Genomic DNA, 16,116 nt, shown 5'->3' with positions numbered 1-16,116 from the left:
ACATTTAAACCATTTGTTATAAATAAATTTGTCCTGCTAATGTTGCTGGCCTCAGACTTCATTGTTTGGTAATGATTAAGCTGATACAGAGTGTTCCCTAGGCTTACTTAATTTCAGATAGTACCTCTTACATTAAAAAAAGAAAAACTACTCTGAGAAGACATTTTACAGTATTCATTAAAAGAGAATCATTTGAGAAGACAACCAACAAAATAGTTATGGTTTGGTCTAAGATAGGCTAAACTTTTTTCGCCTCATCTGTGTTTAGAGAAAGTGGCAGATCCTTAAACTCGCATCTACACAAGGAATTTGAGAGGGAGCTGGGCCACCTAGAGAGATGCACTTTGAAAGGGAACTGACTTTTTTTGAAGAGGCCATCATTTGCATCCACAAATGACCAGTCTCCTTACATTAGTGTTGGCAGGTTTCTGAAAATCCTAATTTGAATTCAACAGTATTTTCAAAGGTAAACACCGAAGTACTAACGATTTTAGGACCTCTCTCAGTGCATTGTAACTGTTGGTATAAGTTGCAGAAGATTCCAGATGCACGGGCGCGTTCAGTTTGCTTCTCCTTGACCTCTGTCTGGGTCTGTGTGTGAGTGTAGGCGTCAGCAGTACACTCCTGTCCAGAACAGAGTCAGGAATGCCTTGACAATTTTCCACGTGTTAACTGGAATGTAAGAACTAGCTTTTCACTGTGCTGATTTGAAAGAGAATAATTGTTCTCTCTGTTGAAAAAAGGAAACCTCTCCATTTTTCTTACAAAATGGAATAACTTCTATTTAAGCATCACAGTGACCCTTCATGCAGTTGCAGGAGGGCTAGTCCTTTCTGTTTCAACTTTTGCTGAGAACAGTTGTGTTCAGGTTGAGCCCTCCCCTAGGAAGGTGGAGTCTGACCACAGACAGGAATCCCCGCGGGTGCCGGCTCCCGGTGCCGGTGACCAGGGGCCTCCAGGTTTTTCATTTGCAAAATGAGGATAATAGTATTTACCCTGAAGGGAGGATTGAAGGAAACGATGTCTGTCCAGAACCCAGTACACTTCTTGTCACATTGTAGACATTCCAGAAACACGAGCCCCTCCCACCCTCCCGACCGTGGGACGTGTTAATCATACCAAAACTTGGTGATCGGGATCCTAGGAATGCCTTGGAAGTTCTGTTACAGAGTCTGTGGCATCATTTACAGCTGTAAAGGTATACAAATTGGTTCGAATATGAGCAACTCCAGAGCTTACCTAGGGCTTCCTCCACTTTCCAATAAACAACTGATAGGAACAGTTTTTCCTCAAAGCTGGGCACTCCTCCCAGTCCCCGCCTGCAACATCCCCCTTTCTGCGTGCGTCATTAACTCAGCAAGTGTTTGCCATCCACCTGCTCTGTTCTGTCTCCTGAGGATGCTGTGGATGTTGTGGGGACCGGTGCCTCCCGTGGGGCTCCCCCGCAGCACAGCACAGCATGAAGAAGCACAAAGCACTTACTGGCCGGGGAGCCCTGGGGGCGGAGAGTGCTGTGGGGGCCTCCGAGGATGCAGGCCAGGCAGGGAGGAAGAGGACAGGGACCCCTTGGCCGGCAGTGCGCGCCCTGGGGCCAGAGCCGCAGGAGACGAGGTGCGTGCAGATCTGCAGAAATGGTGTCATCACCGTGTCTTTTCAGGTGATCTCTTCAGGTGATCTCTTGGAAAACCCTGAAAGAGGCCTTTACACCATGACTGGGACCCTTTCTTCGTTTCACGAGCTTTCATACTCTGCAGAAGGAAAGCTGAGTTGCTTTCCTCACAGATGAGGAAAGGAGAGGCTTTTGTTTGTGGTACCTGTTTTTCCTGAACTTTGAGGGGATCAAGCCTACTTGAAAAAGTAAACTTCTCGTGAAAGGAAAATGAAAGTTCGGAACTTTGTTTTTCAGGGTTTTTATCTGACATTAACGTCTCCTCTTATAGTAAATTACCACCAGTCTCTTACCCAAAATAACAATGAAGAGAATTTTTATTATTTGGAGTGTTTCTTGACTAAATGTTGATGTTCTCGATTCAGTTCGCAGTTTAAAAATCATCTGATCACCAGTGTTCTATATTTATCATCCAAATATGTATACACATTGTTTACCTCAAAAGAGGCAAGTTACAATATCTTAACTTTTGGTGCAAGTTGTTCTTTTTAAGTTAAAGTTCACTGTCTAGGTCATGATTTTAGCTTTGGCTTACTAAAGAAAGAAAATGATGACAACATTCGTTCTTTTTGTCCATCATCCTTTTAGGCCGTACGTACCAGCTAATTATCTGTTCTGCAGCGTGGCATAATCATTCCTGACACACAAGGTAGTGCTGCTGCCTTGAAAGCTGGCCTGGTCAGTATCGTCGTGACGTGGAGTAAATACCCGTGTGCTACCCAGCAGTGGCTGTAACCTAGGTTCCTGATACTATCCTCTTTTTTCTGGCACGTTGAGAACTCCTGTTTTTCAAGTGTGGTGCGCTATCTATGAGCTCATTCAGTAGATAACCTCAGTGCCTTTGATGTATACGGGAAATTCCAGCTTGGCGCACAAAACGGGCTGATAGGGTTTAAACCTCTGGTTTCTGCGGATGCTCACAGGATAGCGTATGCTGTAGGGATCCTCGAACTTGTCCCTTGTCCGTAGGCTCCCAGGGAGTTTATTTAGACCCCCGACGTCGCTACAGTGGAGGGCTTTCCCGTAGAACTATCCGGTACCTAGCCAGTTCATTTATTCACATGGGTGAATAGGGTGGAAGTTGGAGAATCAGTCAGTAGACCCGTGTAGCTAGACTCCTTGGTTTTGCGGTGTCCAGCCAGCCTTGCGTTCCTGGGGTCAGTGTTGCTCGGGCGTGGGGCACGGTCCCTTTTCTCTGTGGATGCGTCCGGTTGTTGCTATTTTGGTAGGGACCTTTCTTCACCTATGTTTGTTAGGGTGTGGTTTGGTGCCTTTCTTCTCCTGTGAGGTCTTTAGCATTTCTATCCGGGTCATGCCGGCCTCAAAGGGTGAGTGGGAAGGTTCTTTCTCCTCCCCTCTTCTCTGAGAGAGGCTGCCCTGTGTAAGATTGGTCGTCTTCCCTTTGAAACAGGGCTCACCACTCACCAGTGAGTCCGTTTGGATTTTTCTTTGCGGGACGTTTTTCATTACCAATTCAGTGTCTTCTCGGATTTTCAGATTTTCTCTTTATTCTTGAATCCGTTTTGGTGTTTTGCATTTCTTATGCAGTCTGTCCATTTCACCTCAGTGGCCTGACTTGTTGGCATAAGTTGTTCGTGACGTCCTTTTTCATTTTGGTGGGACCTGTTTTGATGACCTGCTCTCTTGTTTCTGATTTTGGTCATTGGTACCCTCTCTCCCTTTTTCTTGATCAGTTTAGTTAGAGGTCATCAGTTTTGTTGATCTCAAAAATGCAACTTTTGGTTTCTTTGATTTTTCTCTGTTGTTTTTCTGTTTCCCGTGTCATTGCTTTTTGCCGTGATCTTATCTTTTCCTTCCTCTTATTTTAGGTTTGATTTCCTTTTTTCCCTAGCGTCTTGAGATAAAAGCTCAGGTTATTGATTTCAGATTTCTTTCCTTTCTGACATAACTCTTCAGTTGCAGAGTTTTTGATATGTTGCATTTTGATACGTTTCATTTTTATTCAGTTCAGAATATTTTTTTATGAGTTTTTTATTCTTACCTCATTTCTTAGCCTGGCTTCCTAGGGGTCAACCCTGTTGCTACATAGCTTGTTGGTCGGCCAGTCAGTCATTAGGGAAGAGATTGGCGGGTGGTCTGTGAGTGGGGGGCACCAGCTCTCAGAGCCCACCTCAGCTAGCCCTTCCTACCCGCCCCCTACCCGTGTGAGCTTCCCTGGCACCCTCGTGGAGAGCACTTACCTAGGCCTTCGGGAGCTCTCATTTCCAGAATTTCCCATTGTGCCTCTGATACTGGCTGGTCTGCTATGGTTTCAGAGAGGTCCTGGGCTGAGAGCCCGGTGGGCATTCCCCATTCTCTTCCCCCCAAGTTTGCTGCTGGTACTGACAGTGCTGCTGGGGCTTCCCAGGCTGATAGGCCACACCTGCTCTGCCCCCACCCCGGCTCTGCCCCCACCCCCTTCCCCGTCTACTGGGAGCCTGCCCTGCACACCAGGTCTGAGGAGTAGTTGCTGCTCCGTGACTCATTTCACTTTCTTTGACTCCCAGAGACCTGAAATGCTTGTTCTGGGTGGTTTTGTCAGTCAGATATTTATGGGGGGGGGCAGGTGGGGGGAGACTTGCTGTCCTCTCCTCCTGCCGTAGCCAGAAGCCCTGCCGTAGGTGACAGTTTTAATCCCGTTTCTCCTGGGTCCCAATTACTTTGGGCAGTTTTTACACAAATCTTATCTACACCTATCTCGCTGCAGCCCCTGTCCCTTCACTTTATTCCATTTCACTGCCTCTAAAAGATAAGTGTAGAGACGGAGAGGCACAGGCTACAGGCTGCTGCTGAGCTAACTCAGCCCGCTCCTTTCGGAAGCACTAGTGCCACTGAGCCAGCCGCGAGGCTGGGCTCACTGACCGCTCCCCGGGGCTCCTGTGGGCGTGAGGACTGGAGCCTCATGCTGACCAGGGTCGGAGCCTCACTGCGCACATTCAGGCATCCGTTTCTGCTCAGATTACGTAATTTAGTAGGGCAAGATAGGATTTTCTTGCTGTCCACACTTTCTTTCTTGGTCACCAGCTACTCTCTTGGAGAGACGATGCACTTAATACTGACAGTAGCCCACAGGCACCATCTAGAGAGACTGCTTGTGCTGCCCGGTGGTATCATAAACATAAAGAGTACGGCTTGAATGTATTCAGTAACAGAAATTTGACTGAGAACGTTTTAAAGATCTAACTGGCGTTATTAAATGATTTGCGAATTGGGCACCATCCCATCGGGCAAGCCGAGGAGCCCCCCAGGAGGTATGCAGAATGGAAGCTGCTTATAGAGGGAGAATAGGGCGGGGAAGCTATTGGCTTCAGGCAGGCGACTCTCCCTTAGGGGAAAAGTGAGGGTCTTAGGCAGGTGAGCTCACTTTCCCCAGGGGGGGGGGGGTGGGGGGGGGATGGGGATGGTTGATGACTCAGTTTGGGAGCTCCATCTAAGTGACACCATTTCGGGCGTGTGGTTTTCTTTTTAACAAATACAACAGTTTTTAAGGTCAAGAAACAAGGGATTGTTAGTAAGACTCAAAAGGTAACATTTCTGACCCTTGTAAAGCTTGTCATAGGCGCGCGAGTCCCTCGTCTGAGATCGCTGACGGGAGGATGAGGCACTGCGGCTCCACGGGAGGGAGGGGCCGAGAGAGGACCCCAGGGGTCAGTGCTGTGTCCCCAGGGCCAGTGAGGTGCGTCCTGACGACAGTCCCCTTTGCATTAGGTCTGAAGACAGGTTAAAAGTTTAAAACCACTGCCTATGCGGACTGTCAGATTTTAACAAGAGCTCTCTCGAAAGTGGCAAATGTTTGTTGAGTATGAAGTGTTTTTAAAAAAGTTCAGCAGTATTTCACTGGGCTGAACAGCACTTACTTTAATCACAGACCTCTTGAGTGGGTACAGTAATTAAAGATCTTCGTGTTTTAAATTTCAGTAATATGATTAAAACCCAAACACGGTCAGATGAGAAATTTCCTTAGTGGCTGTAGTGAAATGGAGGGTTTGGTGTTTCACTTGTTTGAGATAGCGTTGCTCTCGGTTGAGCGCTCACCGAGGCGGACTCCCCGACTCTGGGGCAGGCCGCCCAGCCGCGCGGGTACTGACCAGCACGCTGCCTTGTTTCAGCAGGGAGGAGAGAGCGACGGCTTTTTTCACCCTGAGGGCCAGCCCCAGCGGCTCCCGCAGCCCCCAGAAGTGAGACAGCAGCCCGCCCGCAAGGTGACGCTGACCAAGGGGGCCCTTCAGCAGCCCCAACACCTGCCGGTGGGGCCCCACGTGCACTCGGCCGGCCCTCCGGCCATCAAGAGCATCCAGGGAGTTCATCCGGCCAAGAAGGTACTGCTTGTTACCGAGGCCGAGGGCCGGGAACGCGGAGATGTCCTCCTAGTTAAAACAGCGCTTGGCGTCTGGGCAGTTCTCCGATGGGAGTGCCTCGCGCGCAGTAGGAGGGCCCAAGCAGATTTATAAATGAACAGTAATCTCCTTTGTTCTGGCTTTGAAAGTTAATGTGTTCACAGAAGCACTTTCCTCGAGTGACTTTGTCATGAGACACATAGGGGAAAGGCTGCACAGCCGGGGCTGTGGCTGTTTTCTACAGCTCTGACCCCTGCCCTGGAGACGACCCTGTGCTCATAGATCCCAGTCGGGCATCTTTCATCCCCCTGCTCACTGGTTCTCCAGACTCTGCTGGCAGAGAGCCAGAGAGACTTCTGCTCAGCCACTTCCTTGCTGTTACCCAGTTCACAAGGGGGAAAGCAGGGCCTTTGCAGGGGAAGGATCCTGTGCGAGGAAAGTGGCCCTGACTCTGGATCTTTCCTCCTTCCTTCGCCCTGGGGATGGAAGGGGCTCTGATTCGGACTGTGTGACGAGAGACAAAGGCATCTAGAATGCCTCCCACGGAGGTGCGTGTTCTCCTTTCGCACACTGAATTTAAACCTCCCCTAGGAGAGGAGCGTCCACCTCATCCTGTTATGTCCCCATGGTAGGGCGCCCTTCCCCTCAGCTGGTCTCTGTAGCTTCCCCAAAGTCTTCACCTCTCTGCCTGACAGTAAATATTGTCTCCTCTTGGCGCCTAAGTCAGATTCCCCTTGTGTGATGGAATTACGCCAGCGAGGAAGCAGAGCAGCAACACTGCTTTGAGTTTCTTCTGGAAAGCTCTGCAGTCTATTAGCTCTTCCTATCTGCTTGTCCTTCTGATAATTAAGTAGTAATAGTCTTAATATGAAGGCCATTCTGGGTCTTTGAAGTATTTAAATGACTTTGTATTATCTCATAAGCACTTGAATATGTAGGAGAAAATAGTTATTCCCTTTTTGCAACAGAAGATGGGTACAGACATTAAATCTTAACTTCAGTCTTTGAAGGTTGCTCAGGTCTAAACTGGCTTCAGTCAGGGGCTTCCCCCAGTCAATCCATGAGGAGTGACTTTAGAGGCCCCCTCCCCCATACAGCTGTGCGCCTCTGAAGGCTTCATCTACTCTCCTGCGAAGTGAGAGCAGCAGTTCCCTAGCTCATGCGGGCTCTTAGGAGGACTTCCTAAGAACATGTGTATAAATAGCATGGTCCCTGGTGTATAAGGAAGTATTTGGTAAAGGACATACTGTCTGATTAATATTATATAATAATATATATATAATATATATAATATAAATAATATTAATAGTATTAATATTATATAATAATACTTTATTAGTATTATAACTTCTTATAGCTAGAACATAAGAATACTTACTGCAGGTTTCCAGCCAGTTTTACTTGCAACTTTGTTTTTTCTGATTCCGTTGTAGTTAACATCAGTGTTACATTAGTTTCAGGTGTACAGTATAGTGATCCGGTGAATTCCATACATCACCCAGTGCTCGCCGTGCGAAGTGCTCTTAGTCCTCTTCCCCTGTCTCACCCATCCACCCACCAGCCTCCCCCGGATAACCACCAGTTTGTTGTCTAGAGTTAAGAGGCTGTTTCTTGGTTTGCCTCTTTTTTTCCTTTGTACATTTTTCTTTCTTAATTCCACGTAAGAATGAACTCATGGTATTTCTCTTTGACCTACTTTGCTTAGAATAATACTGTCTAGCTCTATCCACGTCATTGCAAATGGCAAGATTTCATTCTTTTTGATGGCTGAGTAACATTCCAGTGTGTGTGCGCGTGCGTGCGTGCATGTGCGTGCACACGCACACACCACATCTTCTTTCTCCATTCATCTTTCTGTGGATACTTGGGCTGCTTCCACAGTTTAGCTATTGTGTTTTTATTTTAGCCATGCTGACAGGTGTGAGGTGATACACTGTTGCTTTGATCAGCATTTCCCTGATGGCGCATGATGTTGACCATCTTTTCATGTGTCTCTTGGCCATCTGGATGTCTCCTTTGGAGAAATGTCTGTCTTCTGCCCATTTTTCAATTGGATTCTTTGGGTTTTGGGTGTTGAGTTGTATCAGTTCTTTATGTATTTTGGATGCTAGGCCTTTATCAGATACGTCATTTGCAAATATCTTCTCCCATTCCATTGCTTCTTAGTTTTGTTGATTGTTTCCTTCACTGTGCTTTTTATTTTGATGTAGTCCTAGCAGGTTTTTTTTTTGCTTTTGCTTCTCTTGCTTTAGGAGACATAATCTAGGAAAATGTCGCTATGACCAATGTCAGAGAAATTACTGCCTGTGATCTCTTCTAGGATTTTTGTGGTTTTAGATCACACATTTAGGTCCTTAATATATTTTGAGTTTATTTTTGTGTATGGTGTCAGAAAGTGGTCCGGTTTCATTCTACTGCATGTGGCTGTCCAGTTGTCCCAAGACCATTTGTTGAAGAGACTGTCTTTTTCCCATTATTTCTTTTTCCCATATTCTTGCCTCCTCTGTCAAAGATTAATTGACCAGATAGTTGTGGGTTTATTTCTGTGTTTTTTGTCTAGTTCCCTTAATCTGTGTGTCTGTTTTTGTGCCAGTACCATAATGTCTTGATCACTGCAGCTCTGTAATATAATTTGAAGTCTGGAATTGTGATGCCTCCAGCTTTGCTTTCCCTTTTCAAGGTTGCTTTGACTGTTTGGGGTCTTTTGTGGTTCCATACAAAGTTCAGGATTGTTCTAGTTCTGTGAAAAATGCTGTTGGTATTTTGGTAGGGATTGCATTAAATGTGTAGATTGCTTTGAGTAGCATGGACATTTTAACATAATTTGTTCTTCAGGCCGTGAGCATGGAATCTCTTTCCATTTCTTTATGTCATCTTCAGTTTCTTTCCTCAGTGTTGCATAGTTTTCAGAGTACAGGTCTTTCACCTCTTGGTTAGGTTTATTCCTAGGTATCTTTTTTTTGGTGTAACTGTAAATGGGATTTTCTTAATTTCTCTTTATGTTGTTTCATTACTAATGTATAGGAATGCAACAGATTTCTGTACATTGCTTTTTTTTTTTTTTTTTAATCCTGCGACTTTACTGAATTCATTTATCAGTTCTAGTGGTTTTTTTGGTGGAGTCTTTAGGTTTTTCTGTATATGGTATCATGTGATCTGCATACCATAAGGGTCTTACTTCTTCCTTACCAATTTGGATGCTTTCTCTTTCCTTTTCTTGTCTGATTGCTGTGGCTAGGACTTCCAGTTCTGTGTTGAAAAACATTGGTGGGAGTGGACACCCCTTCCCCCTTGCCGATCTTTGCCAAAAAGCTCTCAGTTTCCCGACCTTGACTAACATGTTGGCTGTGGGTTTTTCATATATAACCTTTATCACGTTTGAGGTATGTTCCCTCTAGATCTATTTTGTTGGTTTTTGTCGTGAATGGATATTGTATTTTGTCAGATGCTTTTTCTGCATCTGTGGAAATGATCATACTGTTTTTATCCTTTCTCTTACTGATGTGTTTTACATTCACCTTTCGATGTGTGTTTTCCAGTGTGACTTCTCTTGAAATACCCTTTTGCATTTTTCAAAAACTCAGTTCCCAGGAGGAGTTTTGCCGCCTTCTGCGACGTGTTAAGAAATGTTGTTTTGTACGCCTTTCCCTTCGTGTGGTGCCCATTCATGTTCAGAAGTTCCATTCTGATGTCCATTTACCTTTCTCTCTGCCTTTTCTGTGATGGAACGGGGGCCATTTTGTCCCTTTGTACCCAGCTCTAGGCCAGAATTGGGGTTAGGGTTTCTGGAAGCTCTGGTGCTGTTCAGCCCACCTGCTGCCTGCATTTCACCGCTGCCTGCAGAGGTGGACTTCTGTTTTGGAGAAAGCACTTAGCACTTGGCGCTTTAGCTAATTTTCTAATTAGAAAATAACAGAAAGATTCAGCGGTCTCCTCTTCTTTAAAAGACCCCAGAACAGTGGTTTTGAACCCTTGAGCAACTTAAAAATCTCTTGAGGTCTGGGCTCTGCCTTAGACCAGTGACGTCATCACTGTGGTGGGTATGGGCACGCATTGTTGTGGCTTGGGTTTTTTTCTGGTGTTGTTAAAGCGCTGTGGTGTGTGGGATGGTGGCGTGCAGCATCCGGAAGGTGACCCTAGCTACAGAACCCGCCTTGCAGGTTCTCAGGGTGCTGGCCACACAGAGTCACCGCTGTGGCTTGTGGGTACGTGGTGTACGCTGGGGGCAGTTTGGGCTCTGGGCCTTTTAGGACTGTAAATGGGAGTCTCTCAACCCCTCTGATCCTGCTGCTTCGTCTGCGCACGGTGGTTACGCAGAAAGTGCCTCCTCGTACTGCTCTTGGTACCTAGATGGAGTCACACTTAGCTACTTCTCTTTCCTTCCTTTGCCTCCACGCGGACTTGCTGGGGGTGGGTTCACTTCGACATTAAGCCCTGCTCTGGTAGTGGATGGAAAGTACAGACGATATTGTCGCTTGTGGTGTATTTTAATGGATTCTGAGTTTGCCCACTTGTATAATCTTAGTAGCTGTGGGGAAAAAATCCAAAGCTTAAAAGTCAAATGGTATTTCTGCCGTCGCCAGGTGCTCATGCACGGGAGAGGCCGAGGCGTGGCTGGAGCGATGGGCCGAGGACGCCTGATGCCGAACAAGCAGAACCTCCGGGTGGTGGAGTGTAAGCCCCAGCCCTGTGTCGTGTCTGTGGAAGGGCTGTCTTCGTCCACCACCGACGTCCAGCTGAAGAACCTGCTGATGTCAGTAGGCCCCATTCAGGTGGGTTGCCTGGGCCCTGCCCCAGGACTGTGCTGTCCTGACTCACAGTCCCTCTGTGTGGCTTGCTTTATGTTGAAGTGGCACGTTCAGGAAGAAAGACACGTATTTTATTGACTGTGCGTACCTGATAGCAGGACTTTTGCCTTAGAGTTAGATCATCTGGAAATTTTCAGGTGCTCAGTTATGAAATTTATGAAATAATTTGTCCCACTGAACAAATTATTCTTTGAAACCCTCACGTTATCCTAAGGTTTACATAGGCATCTGTGCATAGGTGCATTTTGTGCTGTCACACACTTCTGTTTGTAACAACTGAAAACTTTTAAAACACTTAGCCTTCTTGGCCATAATTCCCAGAAATAGCTCACTTGTTAACTACTGTGAGACTTGGTTTAGATTTTACAGACGTGAAATAACGTAGACTATAGTTTGATGTCTGTATTTGAACGTGTTCACTGAGCTGGCTGCAGTATGTCTCCAGTTCTGCAGTGAGCAGAAAGCTCTGTTCAGACCCCTCGTGTCTGCATCTTCTCAAGTCCTGTAGGTAAAGCAGCAGAGAAGTGGGTTGACCTGGTGTTCCTTGAGCCATGCGTCTCTCTTGTCCCCGTCCCAGCCGCCGTCTGCACCGGTCAGAGCTCATGTGGGCAAGGCGTGGGGTGTGAATATCAGATTTCTGCGAGCTTTCGTTTCAAGATGTTTTATAGCCTCTTGCTGCAGGAGTGAATGGGGAAGCCTTTTCAGGCTAGAGTTGATACAAATGATTTTCAACATGTCTGAAATCTGTCTGCTGTTGAGAGTCTCAAAACGTGAGGCGTGGATGAAAGCCCTTCCAGAACCCGCCCTGTTCTTCAGGCATAACAACTTCCACCTTCATTTTTGGATTCTTAGGGAGATGGTTGGGGTTGGTTTCTATTTGTGTGTCATAATAGACAGCTAACGCTGGGCTTCCGTGCTCAGTGCCGTCAGTTGTGCCGTGGTGCGGGGGAGACCGTTGTCGGTCACCCGGAGCTCTTGTGCTGTGTTTGCAGGCAGCCCCTTCAGACAGGTCACCACGACGGGGACGGATCTGCAGGAGCAGAGCTGACACTGGAGCATGGCAGGTTTATTAACATGCTCGCCCTGGTCTGAGACTCTCCTGCGCGTGGTGGTGGAGAATCTGGGCTCCAGTACCAGTGAGTCCAGACTAACAAGCCAGAGCCTAATGTGGGAGTTCTGAGGACTGGTATTTTCTGTGGGGGCTCGTGGGCTATTTCATGTCCCCGTGTCTCTGTCTCCATGTGGGATGGGGGGGTGACAGCATGGCCGCTTTCTACACGTGAGCCACTTTGCTTCCTTACATGCGGTCTTGATAATTCTCCCGAGCGTCCTCAGCTGGGATGTGGTTTTCTGGGTCCACATCTGAATAGTGGTGCTGCTTGCTTGTCATCACACTGAGGGTCAGTGGCTGCTTGGAGCCATTGCTAAGCCACCTAACCTTGATCTTAACCATCTTAAAACTTGAATTTTTAATTTTGCATTTGGGGCCTGTAGATCTCTTGAATGGCCTTTTTTTTTTTTCCTTCCTCTTTGGAAAAGAATTAGAGATCAGGGTGTTATAAGTAAAGTTTGACTGAGGGAGCCTAAAGCTGAACAAAAACAATGTTGGGTTATTTAATGCCTTGTTCTAATTAGAAAGCGAGAGAAAGATAGGAGGAGAATGAATTGTTTAGGTTACATCAGTGACCCTTCAAATGGGGTGAAGGTGAGCTTTCATATGCCCCTGGTGAAGTCCCTGTGGAATGATGAATGTAGCACTTAGATAAGGGCCTGTTTTTCCATCCCGGGGAACAAAGCAGATGCTCACATCTTGCCAGTCTTAGTCCCATAAGATGGTTTTGAGGGCAAGTTTATAAATTTTTAAACACTGCATTCACAAAATGTCAAGTTTCTTAATTAAAAAAAATAACTCCTATAACAAGTCCATGCCAATGTTAGATAACTAAAGAGTGATATATCGATTAAGTACACATTTTAGAAAGATGTTTATAACAAGACTCACTTATGGTTTAAGTATAAGTGGGCTTGGATGGGGATGGCTCTGGGTAACCCAGACCTTCTTCGGTCCTGCCGGCAGGAAGTGTGTGTGTGTGTGTGTGTGTGTGTGTGTGTCTTCTGTGTGCATTGGACTCTGGCACCACCTCGTGTCCACTTGGTGTAACGCCAAGTGGTGGTGTCGAGAGCAGGAAGGTCCCCTGTTCCTTTGGGCCTTTAAATTAGAGAAAATCACAGCCACTGCATGTGAGCTCTGCTGCTTGAACTATGACAGTGGGCTGTGACAAGGTCGCCACGTTTCTCTCAGATTAGTGCAGTATCCCCTTAAATGGTACTCCGAAGTCTGTCTTAGGAAGTCCATGTTCGAGTCCTGTATTGACCCATTCTTTACAGAAGGAGAGACGGAAAGGTTTTGTGGACGTGTTACAACGGAAGGTAGCAAGGGCTGAAAAGTACAGGAGCGTATTCAGAATTTCAGGGGAGAGGGCGCGGCGAGAGAGCCATGGGGCGCTCAGCAGCAGCGATGCCACGAGTCTGCGTCTGAGAGAAGGCTGTGCCTCGGAGCCCCAGACCCAGTGGGAGGCACCTTGCTCTCGGGGAGGGCCTGGGCCGCTGTAGCCGCTGAGCACACGCCCCCTGCTCTCCGGTGACCTGCACGGCTTCCCGCAGGAGTGACCCTGACCTCCTGCTCTGTCCTGAAGCAGGGGAGCCAAGGGGGCTCTTAACGTCAGGAAGTAAGCTAGTTAAAACACCTGTGGCTTTTTTGCTTCATTGTCTTTGTTTCCCTGTGTACTGGGTTATGCCTAAAATGGTGCCAAGGAGAAAAATTTGTTATCCTATAAATAAATGAAACGTCATGGTGTAAAAACAGAAAAGTAGTTTCCTCACAAAATCAGAACGTTTGAAATCACTTAGACTCTATGGCCGTTCTGTGTTAGGATCACCGAGACCAAACAGGCAGGGGTGCTGTGCGCATTCTCTCTGCTGCTCTCTGTAGTCACTTCTCCCAGCAGTCCTGTGAGTCGTTCCTGAGCTGGGACGAGAGTGGAGGTGGCCCCGGGCAGCTTGTGGTTGAGGCTGGACGGGCCCCTCACCGTGCCGCCGGGGTCGCAGCCGGTGTCGGGCTCTGAGACGAGGCTTCGGGGCAGGTTCCCAGTTCTGCCGGTTCTTGGTGTGTAATTCTCAGAGCGCTTGTCCTCCCATCAGACTCTCATCACCAACAGGAGAACTTAACCGCTCCTTTGTAACTGTCCCGTCAAGCCCTGGCAGACCTTGGGGGATGGGAGAGATGGCCTCCACATCACCTTCGAGGGGCAGCGAGCAAGACCGGGAGGACGAGCCGAGCCGCAGGTGCGCCAGGTGTCCGCGTGTGCCCTCAGGAGGGGGCTGCTGGCCCAGAGGGTGTGCGCTCCTGAACTTGCTCCAGGCTGGAGAGGACAGCCCTCCAGGACCCACCAAGCCTGCCCGCTGCCTCCCGACACTGCAGTTCCCGGGCGTCTCGTCCTGCAGTGCATCTCAGTCCACCTTACATGGAGCCCCTCTGAGCTGCTCTGAGAGGTGGGCTCATGTCCAGGAGTCGGACCTGCTCTGAAGGTGCAGCTCGTTCTGACCCACCAACGAGTCTGGTCGGCCAGGTAGAAAAGGTTCGACTCGAGTCGTTGCGAAGTTGAGGACGTTTGAGAAAGAAAGCAGTAGGTGTGGTCAGCGGTAGACGGATGACAGACCCATGCCACGAGGTGTAAAGAAAATAAAGGTGTGGACACATGATCTGAAGCTGCACTGGGGAAAAACCCTCCCTGAAAACACCATGTCAGTAACCCAAAAGGAGAACAGATTTTCAGGAGACCAGTGCGACAGCACGAGAGCTCTTTGGAGGGAAGTGGGAACAGCAGCGAGAGGAGTGGCGGGTGGCCATCAGAAGGTCGTTGCACCGCGTCAGCACGAGCGGCATGCCGCAGGGCATGCGGAACCACGGGGGGATGTGCCGAAGCCCTGGGACCTCAGGAATGACCCCGACCAGGCACCGGAGCAGACGGGATCGGACCAGGCCCGTTGCAGCAGCAGATGTGCGTGTCGGAGGCACGGGAGGGGGGCTGATTGCGTGAGTGTGTGGCCGGCCCGCTGTGTGGTGCATGCTTCCTGCCGTCAGTGCCGTGTGCTGCTGCGGGCGCCCTGTGCTGCGTGGGGACTCGGACCTGCTGGGCCTGGGGAAGAGCAGGTCGGTGGCACTGGCCGCAAGGGGAGGCTTCTGTGCTCTCCATGGCGCTCGGGCTTGCCTCAGAGGGGGCCCATCCATGAGTGTCTGGGTCCAGGCTGCAGTGGGGCTGCTCTCAAGCAGTGTCACTTGTGTTTAAAGCAACTGGTACCGTTTTTGGCTACTCACTGAAGGTGTAAGGGGAAGAAGTTTATTTTTAAAGATTTTATTTGAGAGAGAGCATGCACACATGAGTTGGGAGGGGCAGAGAGAGGTACAGGACTCGATCCCAGGACCCCAAGATCGTGACCTGAGCTCAAGGCAGATGCTTAACTGAGCGAGCCAGGTGGCCCTGGAGGGGAAGAAGTCTAAACAGATGTTCAGTGCTGCAGAACCCTGTGTCTCCATAACATTTTAGTTTATCTGAGCGTATGCACACACACACACGCACACACACAAACGCACACACACAGGCAAACAGGCACTTCCTAGAAGGAGAAGGAACTTTTCTTAATGGGGGAAAGAGGCCAGGGCTCTGAGCGACACAGACGTCTTCCTGGGATCCAACCACAGGCTGTCAGAGCTTGTCACTGCTCGCGTCGTTGCGTGTCAGGACAGAGCGGCCCGGCCCCGTGTGGGGTGGCAGGGTGTCCACGCAGGCAGCTGCCAACCAAAGCTCCATGCATTTTGCTACGTAGAGAAGCACGGTTACTTACTCTCAGGAAATGAAGTAGTCTCACTCTGAAAACGAGAAGTCAGTCAGGATGAGAGTTGGTGCGTTAGCTTCCCCCCTGCATGCCGGTAAGGCACTTGTGGGAGAGGCCTTGAGACGCATTTTGAGTTTTGGCTTCTGTGTGAATTGGTGTTTCACCATGAATGTGTGCTGCTGATTTGTAGATGTACGTGTTTTCCGAGTGGAAGCCAGTGAGCGTAAAGTCTTTCAGCTTTCAGTGCGAAGTGTCTACTCCTCTACTCCCAGTAAAGAAATTAGTAGTAGCTCTCATTTTGACAAGTCAGAAGTGGTTGGAGATGGACACTTCCTGTAATCCAGTCTTCTGTCTAGAAAACATCATTTGTTTTTTGAAAGAAGGTACAAAAATGTCAATAAAAGGG

The 16,116-nt window shown here is 48.3% G+C and overlaps 1 protein-coding gene across 1 annotated transcript in view; it reads left to right on the top strand.

Annotated features, from left to right (window-relative positions):
* Positions 1–16,116, top strand: part of RBM33 (RNA binding motif protein 33) — a 130,689-nt gene that overhangs the window by 105,445 nt on the left and 9,128 nt on the right. The window contains exons 16-17 of the mRNA XM_040643761.1: positions 5,779–5,988; positions 10,590–10,778. Coding sequence (XP_040499695.1) covers positions 5,779–5,988; positions 10,590–10,778 — 399 coding nt within the window. The remainder of the gene's footprint in view (positions 1–5,778; positions 5,989–10,589; positions 10,779–16,116) is intronic.

Source organism: Ursus maritimus, unplaced genomic scaffold (genome assembly GCF_017311325.1).
Source record: "Ursus maritimus isolate PB19 unplaced genomic scaffold, ASM1731132v1 scaffold_3, whole genome shotgun sequence".
In the NCBI taxonomy this organism is placed as follows: Eukaryota; Metazoa; Chordata; class Mammalia; order Carnivora; family Ursidae; genus Ursus; species Ursus maritimus.
Note: the sequence above shows the minus strand (reverse complement) of the source record. Positions and strands in the feature narration are given on the sequence as shown.